Source organism: Canis lupus, chromosome 1 (assembly GCF_003254725.2).
Source record: "Canis lupus dingo isolate Sandy chromosome 1, ASM325472v2, whole genome shotgun sequence".
Lineage (NCBI taxonomy): Eukaryota > Metazoa > Chordata > Mammalia > Carnivora > Canidae > Canis > Canis lupus.
In genome coordinates this window covers 82,567,470-82,580,955 of record NC_064243.1, presented here as the reverse complement: position 1 = coordinate 82,580,955, position 13,486 = coordinate 82,567,470, and the positions used below count along the sequence as shown (strand labels likewise).

The window sequence follows — 13,486 nt, the reverse complement described above, 5'->3', positions numbered from 1 at the left end:
AGTTGCAGAGGTGGTCAGTGATGATGTCTGAAATGGGGAGTTTAGTAACTATGACTTCTGATACCGAGTATAATGCTCTAAACCTGCTGCTACACTAAATTAACAATTTAGGTCCCTATCCTTACCTTGTGCTTGAATGCTTTGTACTGGGGACACTGTCCTAGAAATCATTTGTTTCTCTGCTGTTTAGATGACATTGAACTTGTGATTTTTACTATACAACTGAAAGGTCAGAATCTGCCTCAAAGCCCCTCACTGAACCAGTTTATAGTGACGAGCATCTCAGGAGTACCAGTCCTAGATAATGGTACCTGGCTGAGGACCTCGTTTAGCCTTCTTTCAGCTGAGTTTGCTTCCATCAGCCAAGGAGTTGGTGGGGCTTTGGGGACATGCCCACCTAAAACTGTGTCCACTTCTAGATCATATTTTCAGTATCCAGGAGCCCAGAACTAGTTGACCAGATGTCTGGGGATCGGTTTCCATGATTCGTGAGAATCTTTTTCTTTCTCTCTCCACTGGAGGGCGCAATGCACTACTGGTATACCCTCCCCAGGCCTTGAGGGATCACCATAGGCCTCTGTGGCCTTTGGTTGAGCTGTAGACAAAAATACAGACATCTGGTCATTCCAGGGCTTTTGCATTAAGGACTCACGTTGCCTCTAATATTTATTTTGGGGGCATGTATAGGGCTGGGTCCTTATTATTCAGAATTCTATTAAAGTGGCCTGTCTGGGCCACCTTACCTAGAATAGCCCCCTCCTTCGCAATCTCTATCACCTTGTGTTATTTGCTTTTTGTGCTATGAAAGTCTGTTATATAATCTTTTATTCATTTACATGCTGCTTATAGTCTACCTTTCACTGGAATGGAAACTGCTGGAAGGTGGGAAATTTTCTATTTTGTTCAAGGCCATCCTATAGCATCCAGAACAGTGCCCGCTGCATAGTAGATATTTTATATGATATTTTTGGAATGAATAGACACAAAAAGGGTCTTCCTTCAGTGTGGGGAGTAAATTTTACTGTCTTAATTGGTTGCAACATTTATATTTTCCTTTCACACGTCATCTTACCAGAAGTAGGGAGAAAGAAAAACTGGGAACAAATTAGGAAATTAAATGTTTAGAAGCCTGCAGATATTAGTGGAACCATTTAAGGGGTGGAACAGGACTCGAATTCTCTGGAAGTGAGTAATGCAGTTAGACCAATAATGCTATGAGTTTTCCACTGAACAAAGAAGGAGGTGAAATTGATGACGTACTTCTAAAGTTTGGTTCTGTTGGAGAAAGCCAACAAATTAAGAAATGTTACAAGAGTTAAAGTTTTTCACTTTGGCCTGTATGGTCTTCGATCACACAGTTCTGAATGTACATGCAGTATTTATTTCACAAATTTTCTTCTCACTGACCTTCCAAACCTCAGTGTGGTTCCTCGTATTCCTGGATAGATGATTCTCTAATACAAGCCTCTGAGGTTGGCAGCCATTAAATAGGATTCAAAATGCCTATCTCAAGCACATCATCAATAAAATCCTCTCTATCAAATAAACAGTAATGCTTATTTTATTCACAAGTAGCTGTCTGAAATTAGGAAACTCCAAACAATTGGTTTTTTTATTTGTTTTACTTTTCCAAGTATGAGTCAAATGAAATACCAATGTCAATATTGAGTAACTCACTAATTGCCAGTTAGTTAGTAGCTGGAGAAAGGTTTAAAGACCATAATACCCTCCTTTAAATGCCTACTTTTGCTAGATTCTTTTGATTCTTTCACTGGTTAACTGATTTCTGGATCAGTTTTAGAAAACTTTTGGATATGTTGGGTTCAGATTTTAGGGTTTGGGAGTGGCTTGTCAGTGGTAAGTTGTCTTAGTTGACCCTTCTCTTCTGAACAAGTGTACAGCCATTATGCACCTAACTGATATAGATATATTTTAATCAAGGCAGCTCTGTGTGTGTGTTTGTTTTTTTTTTTTTTTTCAAAGTCTGAGAAGAAAATGGAGGGGAGAAATCTGTACATGCTCTTTTTTCCCCTCAGTTTTGTCAGTGGTTACTCAAAGATACAAAATATGGAATTCTACATATTTTATTTCCTGGCAACTGCCTCATAAGATCATGAAAGCAATACTAAAATTTACTATACTCCTTTCTTAAATATTAATCTCACATCTTCATGGAATGACTTGAGATCATTTATCAACTGGAGCACCTAAGTACCTCTGTTGTATTTAGCACAAACTTTGTATTCCCAGTCAAATCAGAGAATAGAATATATAGATAAAAATGCAAAGCTAGAAGGAGACTAGAGGACATATTTTGTCTGTTTTCTCTCACATTACAGATAAAAAAGTCCACGAAGATTTTACAAGGTCACGTAGGTAACTGGTGGCAAATCTAACATTATAACTGATTTCTCCACATTCCAGCCACTTCTTTTTGTTATTTATCCACATTTTTCTCAATACTCACCATGTTAAGACATTATACAAAGCCATCTAAAATGCTTTTTATATACTATTTTTCTCATTTCTTTAAAAACATGTAGTATGCGCATTTGGTCACATTTTAGATCATTGGATTATATGATAGTACTCAACCAATGGAACATATTAAGTTAAATTATAAATTGTTTGTATAAGTGATATATTCATGTAATTCAAAAGTAACACAGTATGAAAAGGCATGTGCTAAAGATTTCTCTCCTGTGTCTGTATCCCCTATATCAAGTGTGTAATCACTTCAGAGAAATGCAAAGATTATAGTTTTCTTTATAGACTATGTCTTTCATTTCATTTCAAGCTGTAGCATGGACACTGTTCTCAGTACATAACTTAGTCACATTCTCATGTATGGTTGCGTTGTACTCCATTGTATTGATATGTCATTATTAATCCCTATCAGTATATATTCAGGTTGTCTACAGCTTGCAGTTATTATGAACAGTGATTTGGTGAATAGCCTTGCATGTTTACAAGTATGAATAAATATGTGGGTTAAGTTCCTAAAAGTAGCATGACTTCTTGTAAAATTTTTGTAGATATTGTCTAATTATGTTCCATAGAGCTGGACAGCTGTATATTCTCATTATCATTATATAAGAATGATTGTTGTATCATGCCCTTACTAATAGGATGTTATCTCATATTGTTTGTATCTGAAAGGTGGAAAAGTGGTATCTTACTGTGGTTTTCATTTACTTTTGTCTTTATCTGCATGAGGTTAGGCATATTTTTATACATTTAAGAAACTATCTTTTCAGAGATTACTGTACTCCTATCCTTTGCGTGTGTTCCTACTGAATTTTTCTCTTACTGACTGTAGAAACTCTTTATATATTAGGGAATTGCCTTTTGTCTGTAATAGGAGCTGGAAACATTTCCCGTTTGTCATCTGCCTTGCTTTTGAAGCTTTTTTTTTTTTTTTTGCTATGCCAAATTTATTTTTTTATGTTGTAAAATGTATCACTTTTTCTAAATCACTTTTTCAATTTGCATTATACTTGGATAAGCATCTCCCATTCTAAGATATTTTTTTAAATCTCCCATATTTCTCAGGGTACTTTTATGGTTTTGTTTACTTTTACATTTAAATATCATTCATTTGGAATTGGTCCTGATGTAAGATGTTAGCATGATTTCAATTTTATTTTTCCCCAGTTGGTTGTTGTTTTACCATCACTTATGAAGTAATCTGTTTTCCCCACATGATTTAAGGTAGCACCCTTATCATATACTATATTTGGGGTCAATTTCTTGACTTTCCATTCTATTCCATTGAAATCTGTTGACATTTGCTACCAGTATATGTTTTAATCATTAGTTTTAATATATTTTAATATCTAAAAGGCTAGTTCCTCCCCACTGCAAGATATATTTTTAAAGTGACACCTTAATTTTTTTAAATTTCAGCTTTATTGAGGCATAATCAACATAGAAAATTGTAAGATGTTTAAAGTGTATGTTGTAGTGATTATTATATATATATTTAACATTCATTACGATATATGTGTGTATATATGTGTATATGTGTATATACACATATATACATTTTTTTGGCAAGAACATTTATGTTCTACTTTCTAAGCAGATTTCAATTATATGATACAGTGTTATCAACTGTCATCACCATTATGTTAGATCCTGAGATGTTACTCATTTTCCAGTTGAATGTGTACCCTTTTACCAACCTGTCTCGATTTCTGCCACCCCTCAACCTCTGACAACCACTTTTCTCCTGTTTCTACAAGTCTGACTTTTTTTCCTAAGAGTCTGCATATAAGTGATGCCACGTAGTATTTGTCTTTCTTGTGCTATTGTAATTTGTTTTCCAAGTTTATTTATATAATAAGTTATATAATGTGTATTCATATAACTTCTTTTTTATCCTATTTCAGAAAGTTTTTAAATTGCAAAATAATGAGAGATGAGTTCAGCTGTGATTGTCTGTGGGGGGTAGGCTTCACAGAATTTTCATGTAATGTGCTTTGCTTGACACGTGGAATTTGATGAAAGAGAACATCTTTAGAAAAAGATTCTGGCAAGGGGGTTGCCCACTGTTCACTCGGACCATATAGGGAGGAGAGCTGTATTGGTAAAGGGGAGTGTCCTTAAAGCTATACAGCACACATTTGTTGAAGTTAATGAAGTCTACACTGAAGCTTCAAAGGTCCTGTGGTTTTTAGAGTCTGGATTAACTGTAGTTCCTTAATATATAAGAAATAGAACCTTCAGAATTTAAACCAGTGAAGGAAAGCACACAGTTTTCCTTTTATTGTCCTGGGCTGACTAGTTTTTTGAAAATGAATTTCTAAGCATCTTTTCTATGCATTGTGGCTTCTTGGCAAAAAGTGAAATCTGTATAATGCATTACCTCCGAGCTTTTTCTCAAAGGGCTCAAGGACAGACATATGGATAATGGTTTAAAAATATATATATATAGTCTTTCCAGTCATAGAAATCTTCCAATCCAAGAGGTGATTTTCCCACTTTCCAAAAAATGTAGGGCTCTATACTCATACTCCTAAAGCACCAAGACAAAATACATGATACCTGACGCTAAAAACAAAACAAAACAAAACACAATGTACTTTTCTTGAATATTTCAGCCCTGTGATTGGATAGAATGACTTGTAGCCAAATCTAGAGGCCAACTTCAGTGCCACCTTCTAGCCACCAAGCCCAGCACTTGTGTTTGGTAAAATTATAGAAGAGATGCTGTTTGGTAGGATGTTTTGTTCTATTTTAGTACCTGTAGTTCATCTAGGAAAATGGCTGTCACTTGGTTTTCTCACATACTTATCCCACATTTGTGTATACGTGTGTGCGCACGCTTATGGGAAGTGTGTACTTAGAGTGGTGTTGTAGAAACAATGATATGCTCCCCTCCCAGTATAGACTTGGTCTGATCTCCAGCAATCTGTTTGAGACCACACTGGGGGATTTGACACTTTCCAGTTTATGTACACATCTAGGTGGCAATTCACAATTGATTGGAGGCTCTGTTCGGGGAAAAAGCCACTGCCAATATAGGATTAGTTTGGAAAGAGTTCCATCTAAACAGATCTACAGCCTTCTTTTTTACCAAGCGTGTGAATAGGTACTGGTTTAATCGTACTTGCAAATATAATCTACATAGTCAGAATGTTCACAGATACTCTAATTAATAGAGTGATAGATGCCATTAATGGAGATAACTGCATCTTTACTAAGTGGATAATTGTGAAATACATGCTAAATATTTCTGGTAAAATGTAAGTCCTTCAAAGCCAAAGACTTTTTTAACTCATCTTTATATTGCCAGCACAGTGTCTGGTACAGAATAGACACTTAATGCTTATTGAATGAATAAGTGGGTGAATGAAACTCATTCCTTAGCAATATTATTTGAAATGAAGAGATTAAAACGTTTCCTGGAAATAGAAAAAAGTACATGCGTGCCCATGCTTGCTGCTCCATTTTGATTGAGAAGGAAATTGATTTTCCCCTTTATTTTTAGAAACAGTCCCTTAAAAATTACCCTCTTCATTAAAAGAAATTTTACATGCATTTTAATGCCACATTAGTTTCGATGTGATTTCTAAAGAGCAGTCGCTCGAGTCAAAGAAAACACAAGATCCCTCTTAGCTTCCTGACAACCATTGTCCTGTAGTTCAAAGAAAGACACACAGTCCCTCCTATCCAGTATGCACAGTTACGTGTGTTGGGGATGGGAGGGTGTAGAATGACTCAGTGCCAAAGGGTCATTTAGTCTATGTTAAATAAAACAGGAGCAGGAACACCTTTCATTTTCTAGAATATTATTTTTCGTTTATTTGGCTTTTTTTCTGTACTAATAATTTTGCCTAAAATACCTGTCAGCACATGTATGATGCTTAGCTGTGATCCTAATCATAAATGGCTTTTATATTTGTTTAGGAAGCTATGTAATTCTGTCTGCCTTGTTAGTGCTGTAACCTGGAATTCACTATTTAAATTCATCTTGCATATCAATAATCTTGTTGAGTATATTTCCTGATAGGTGAATCAGGGAAATTTATTAGTTTGGCTTTTGGCCTTAGTGCCTTGTTTATGGCTGTGCATTTTTGAGCCTGTTAATCAGTAGGCAAAAGTGATTTTGAGATCTTTATTGAATGGATGAATATGGAATCTCTAGTGGACTACAAAGTCTCCTTCCCCTCAATTTTTAATCTCTTTGTGAAGAGTAGGGGTAAATGGTAGAACAGAACATTTTAGAGTATTGTGGCTAAATTAGCAGGAGAGATCTAACAGAGAAGAACTTACTTAGGAACAAATTATAGAATGACACTGGGGCTGATACTGCATGTCAGATGCAGCATTCAAAATAGAACATGCTTAGTTTTATGTTGCTGTTATGACCTCTTTAAAAAAAAAAAAACCCATATGGAGCCTTAACAGGTTACAATTCTGTATTAAACTCAGAAGTTCTCGGTTGCTTTGTTTAAGCACAAGTGGTGGCTAAATATTCAGACTTCTTCAAGGGCGGTAGGTTTGAATTTGAACTGGCATGGAGCATTTGGCTCAGGAAATTGAGTGATTTCTCCAATTTTGTACCAGAGGCAGGTCTAGGGCTTTGGTTTTCTGATTCCCCAAATATTGCTGTTTCCATCACACTATGTGGTAAAAAGCCATTTCTTAAAAAAAAAAAAAAAAAGAAAAGAAAAAGAAAAGAAAAAAAAAGATATTTATTGTCTGGATCTTTATAAAAAGGTTTGCTGACCCTTAATATGAGGTCAGGGTGAAAAAAATTAGTATAAAAATTAACTCATCAATTTGCAATAAATTTGTGAGTAAAATATGCTTTCCGAAGAAGCTAAAAGGTAGCATGTTGTTAAGAGATAGAGATGACGTGTCATTTAAGACTAACAAACCCATATGCCATGAAAATAAAGGAGAACTAGGATTCTAGAGACTCTGAGCCCCTGGACTCAGAATCAAGTTACCTGCATGAAGTCTGTGAGTTGCACAGAGTCGGCTCAGGATGGGACATGCCGCACAGACTGTCATTGATGTTGTGCTAACCCTGGTGGGACTTTGAACACTCAACAAATGTCCTTCTTCTTGGCAGGTGGAGTGGATCCAACAGCAAGTGGTAAAAAAACGGACAAAGAGGGATTATGACTTCAGTCGTGCCCAGCCGACTTACTTCAACGATCCCAAGTGGCCAAGCATGTGGTATATGGTGAGGAGGCCTGACCTGGGGCCGTGTTGTGCAGGGATGTCCTTGGGGTCTGGGAGGACACGGGAGCAAGGGCCAGAGACATTCTTCTGTTTCATGACTCACCATGTGAGATTGGTTGAAGGCAAATGATGTTTTCTGGATCTTTTTGGAACCTTGCTCTTTGGTTCTAAGGAGAAAGAGAAGGGATTTGGGACTTACAGAATTTCCATTTGAGAGTTTACTCTGGGTAGCCTTCTAAATCTGAGCCAGAGGATAGAAAAATATACCGAGGCCCAGACAGACACCCTTAGACCTATCAGTAATCCCGTTCCTCTCTGATATGCATTGCTTCCACCTTGAAACCCGTCTGGGTAATGGATCCTGGCTCTTGGAAATCATTGAAATGACCCTGCTGGTCACTTCATACGTGCCTGCTTACTTGAGGTAATCATTTTTAAAAACTAGGGAAAATAATTTTTTAAACCAAGGACAAAACTAGTTGGAGAGGGTGTGCCTTGTAGCTAGTTTGGTGGTTCAAGCAAAAACTTGCAGTGAGGGGAACTGCCTTAAGTGTTGGGAAGAGCAGTCCACCTCTTCCCTTGGCATTGCCTCCTTGGAAACTCTATTTCTCCAGTCCCCGAGTTTTGCGGTGGTGATCACTGAGAACTCGGTTACTTTTCTTCATGAAATCCTCGTGTCTCCAGTTTGCTCTGTAATCTACAAAGACACTTTAATCTTCTTTGAAAGTCTCTATTGCTCACTATTGCCAGGGGGTTTTCCCCTCACCTGTTGTATTTTTTGCAATCCTGTCCCGGCTTCCTTGCACATCCATAGCATGGTGTGGACCGATCTTATGCTTTCCTGCCTCCGTGCCTTTCATTCCTTCCTCCTGGGGGCGCTCTTCCTGCCTTTCCCCACGGCCTTAGGCGGTCACTCCCCCAGTCTTCGGGACCCATGACAGGCTCCCTGCTTCAAATCTCCCTGGTCTTCACCTGTCCACTCTTTCCTTCCTTGGCTGTCCCGGGCCTTCTGTCTTTACTGTGCATGGCATCCTTCCCTTGCCTCTTTGTTGTACAGCTGTTGATATTTTATTTTTTTTATTTTTTTTATTTTTTTTAAATTTTTTTTTTATTTTTATTTATTATTTATGATAGTTACACACACAGAGAGAGAGAGAGAGGCGCAGAGACACAGGCAGAAGGAGAAGCAGGCTCCATGCACCGGGAGCCTGACGTGGGATTCGATCCCGGGTCTCCAGGATCGCGCCCTGGGCCAAAGGCAGGCGCTAAACCGCTGCGCCACCCAGGGATCCCTAGCTGTTGATATTTTAATCATACTCCCCTGTTACACGGGATGAGGAGTAGGGTCCCCCGCAGAACCTGACCTAGCACGTTTCAGTGCCAGAAATTTGTGCTGATTTTGAGATGGGTGGAAGTGGCTGGCTTCTCCTCCACTTCCCTTTTCTTAGTCTTACCCAGAAATGGAAGGTTGTGGAAACCCCTCGTTTTGGACCTGAAAAGAATTTTGCATGGAGAACTCTTTCAGATGTAACAAATGAGAGAAAGAGAGAGAGTGTGCATGCAAGCTAGAGAGCCATAAAGCTAAATTCAAATGGAGGTGGAACTCGAAATAGCCTTTGAGTAGAAATCACCTGAGGGAACGGTAAGATACTTGACAGCTGGTAAGCTCCAAGACCAAGGGAGAGTGTGTATCACATGGGAAGGCATTAGAATGAGTGTTGGGAGGACCTAAGGGGCTTTGTCCATGCTGACAAAATGATAAAAGTATAATGGGATTAAGAGATAGGGTGGAAGCAAAATCCCTTGCCACCTCTGTTCAGAAGGCCAAGGAGAGGGAGACACCCCCCCCCCCTTGCCTTACACCTGTCTCACTGAATGGTGGATATGTAGGGCAGCTTTCCCTGACCCTTTCGTCACTCCAGCAGGGCAGCCTAGGCTCTAGAAGAAACCATGACCAAAGCATTAGCACACTGGCCAGCCTGTGGAGCGAGATCTCTTCACCCCCAAGAACCATGGCTGTTTCTTTGTAAATTCCCTTTCACTATGATGAAAGGTTGATGGAAGAGCTTTTGTTTGGGCATTTAAAATGCTGGTTTTTTTCCAACACCTCTTTGATAGTTCAAATAGGTAACATTTTTAGGGAGCACTTGTTGTGTGCCAAGCAGTGGTGCCAAATAGTTTGAGTATGCTTATAATGTAGTGTGAACAAAAGTGTGTGTATGAGTATCGGTCGCTTTAAGAGTGAGGAGTCGATAGCTCCTGTTATTTAGACAACTTGCCTAAAATCACCCAGCCTGGAAGTGGTAGAGACTGCCAAACCAAGCAAGTTAATGGAGTCCATGGGACTGACCTGGCATCCTGTCCTCACCTCACCCTTCTGCTATTTACAAACACTATCATAGGAAAAACCCTCTATTCAACCCTCTAAGGACTTACAACCATAGAGAAATGGCTAAAATTCAAGCAGAACGGTGGGTGCCATGGAAGCTGAACAAATTATCTTGGAAAACTAGAGTGCTTCAAAGCTTCCTATGAAGTAATTGCTTTTCCCTGAACAAAAGCAATGGGAAGTCCGTTACACACCTTATGTATATCTGCCAGGAGTAATATGATAGAATGAGTACTAGTACTTCAAATCTGCCAGCCTGGATGCACATCCTCATTGCTTCACTTACTGTGCCATGAGTGAATCACTTTAACTCACTTCAACTGTAAAATAAGAGTATCTGGCTCTTGTGTACGAGTTAGCTACTGCTGTGTAACAAATCACAGAAAATCAATTTCAAAACAATTATCTCATGGGTTCTTGGGTCAGGCATTCAGACAGGGCCCAGCAGTGATGGCTTCCCTTTCTGTGGTGTCTGGGACTTGAGCTGGATGACTCAAAGCCTTGGGTGAAGCTGGAGGATTCATTCACAAGTGGCTTAGCTATTGGCCTCACCACAGGGCTCCTGAGATGATGTTAGCTTCCCCCAGGGCATATGATGCAAGAGATCATGTTAGAAGTGGTGATGGCTTTTATCATCTAAACTCAAGTCACAGACTGTTTCTTCTAGAATTTCCTATCAGTTCCATGTGCCAGCTCTGATTTAGTGTGTGAGGGGACCATATGGTGAGGGTGTGTGCACGAAGAGGTATGAGGATTTTTTGGGAAGCTGGTCCCCACAACTAAATGCATTACCACATGAGAAGCCTTTAGCACAGTGCCTTTTCTGACACTAGAAAACCATTAATAAATCTTAACTGTTATTGCTCTCTGACCTTTTAATGCAATACATGCTGTTTCCTTTTGTCTGTTGTTTAAACCGCTGCTAGTCAAGGAAGGGGGGGGATCATATGTCCAGTGGGAACTCTTCAGAGCACTCTAGTGACACATCAGTGACCCAGCTGAGGCAACATACTGATTTTCTTTTTCCTTTCTCTGAGGCCTGGTCCCTGCTACAGTTTCTGAGGGCTGCTTGGCGAACCTCCATAGGGTCCTGCCTTCAACTCATTAGCCTGGGCCCCGGCCTGTCATTCTATATTTATCACAGGAGAGTGGAGATTAAAGAATGGCATGAAGTGTGCCTGAGTGTCTCTTTTAATTAATTTAAAAGCTTTGCCTCTGTTGCTCCTCCCCTTGGAAACTGGTGTGTGAAACCATTATGTCTGGCCTTGGGGCGTGGGCAGTTTATCCAGGGAAATGTGCATCTGCATCTACAAGAGTTGGTTATGGAGGAGACCATGGCTGTATAATTACTCCTCTGTCCTGAAATACTGTGTTCAGGCTTCCAGGAGTCAGGAGGGCCCCATCCTAAAACTAGCACTCACCTCTTGTCGCATCAACAGACTTCTCCCCTACCTACTCTTTGTCTGGCAAAGGGGTAAGCCCTGAGGCTTGAGGAAGCCATGATTTGTGCTTCCTAAGAAGGTCAGTAAAGCAGGGGAGCTTTACTGGGCAAAGCTCAGTATGAAAGCTTGCTGGGCAAAGGACTCCTTCCAGAAGTTTCTCTGGGATCATATACGTACATCCAGCCTCTGCTCCTTGAGCTTTGGGCTGTAATTCTTGCTTGCAGGTCTGCTACTTCCATTGGGAGAAGCTAAAAGCTCCTGAGTAGCTTTTTAAAACCTATCCAAGCTTGGGCTCCCCCATCAGCGATTCTTTGTTTTCGAGAGTGTGGCTCGAGTGGTGGGATTTCATTGGTGCTAACTCAGGATGGAGAAGCTTGGCAGCTAGGTAAGAATGCTGTGTTACTTAGTGCCCTGAGTCTAGTATATAGTAAATACTCAATAAATGCTCATCAAATAAATAGTTGAGTAAGCTGAATAAAAAGAAATCTGTGATGATCTCCACAGTAGACAAAATAATCAATCCCATTTGTTGAATGCTTAGTATGTGTCAAGCATGCTGCTAGACTTCTACATGTATTATCTTAACACCAGTGTTCCAGTGAGCTGAGGACCATTAATATAGTGATTTTACACATGAGGAAATTAAAGAAAGGACAAATTAAGTAACTTGTCCAAAGTCACCCTGCTTACCAGGGACAAGCGCTGGTATTCAAACCCGGCAACTCTGACCCCATAGGCTGGACTTCCAACCTTGATGTCCATGGTACACACACTGCTAGGGGTCAGAATCATCTGGAGGGATTGCTGCCCACCTCACTCACACCCCCATCCTGGATCTGGGAATTTGCATTTCTGACAGTTTCCCAGTCTATGCTGTCGTCAGAGTCCCAAGACCCCTTTGAGACCTCTTTGCTCTACGCCATCTCAAACATGAGTTTCTATGAATACAGCTGGCTCTTGTCTTCCCATCATCAGCTGGGGCACGGAGGGGTTTTTAAACTTATGGGACACTTTAAAGCACACTTGGTCAACTTAACTTGTTTTTCTTGATCTTCTACCTTTTTCTTACATTTTCTAGTTGGGAAACTGGCAACTTTGACATGAGAAGACATTTTTACTTTGCTTGCACTGATTGAAAATACTCTTGGCTTATATATTCTTTCAAGATGCTCCACAGGCAAAGGTTATCTGACAGGAAAGGTCATGAAGATTTAGCCAAGTCTTTAGGAACTCAGTATGGCAGAAATGGTCTTAACGTACCCAGCTGGTATAGTGGAACGTTTTGATCCTACCAAAGAAAATTCATTGTGACTCTAGAGACAGCAAGGCTCTAGAAGGTGCCTCTTCAAGAGTCTGGAAATGCCAATCGAACAAATTCAGGGGGTTAAATATTTAAATAAGTTATTGGAAAATACTTCAGATACACAGAAATTGTAAAGGATGCCATGGACGCCTATCCACCTCTGCCCAAACTGAGGAATAGAACCCTATACTGTTGGCCCCCTGTGAGCTCTGTCCTAATAGCATCCCTTTATCCCCTACAGAGTTAGCAGATGCAGAATTTGAAGTACATGAGGGAGATCCCCTTTGTAGGCAGATGCTTCTCTTTGTGGGGAGGGTATTCAATTTGCAGCAGATTAACATTATTTGAAATCATCATAAAACACCCATTCGTGGCTCGAATTTGACACTCGGCTCTTGACCAACAGTCTCTAGAAGACCACCTGGAAATGAAAATTGGATGAAAAATTAAATTTGATAGAAAAGGTCTTTTGTTCCTTTTTGTCATGTAAATGTTTTATTGTGTAAAGAATTTGATGGAGCATTGTACGATATCTCTTGTCTAACTTACAGAACTAATAATTTGGGAGGAAAAAAGAAAAACTAACAATTATTTTAGACAAGCCCATAGGAAAAACTTAATTATTATTATTATTTTTTGGTTCCTGACTGATGGAAG

At 39.6% G+C, this 13,486-nt stretch overlaps 1 protein-coding gene across 3 annotated transcripts in view; it reads left to right on the top strand.

Moving 5' to 3' along the window:
- The window catches only part of PCSK5 (proprotein convertase subtilisin/kexin type 5), a 458,329-nt gene that overhangs the window by 80,576 nt on the left and 364,267 nt on the right, over positions 1-13,486 (top strand). For all 3 annotated transcript variants that reach the window (XM_035709909.2, XM_025423285.3, XM_025423284.3), the window contains exon 3: positions 7,583-7,696. In XM_035709909.2, the coding sequence (XP_035565802.2) occupies positions 7,583-7,696 (114 nt within the window). The remainder of the gene's footprint in view (positions 1-7,582; positions 7,697-13,486) is intronic.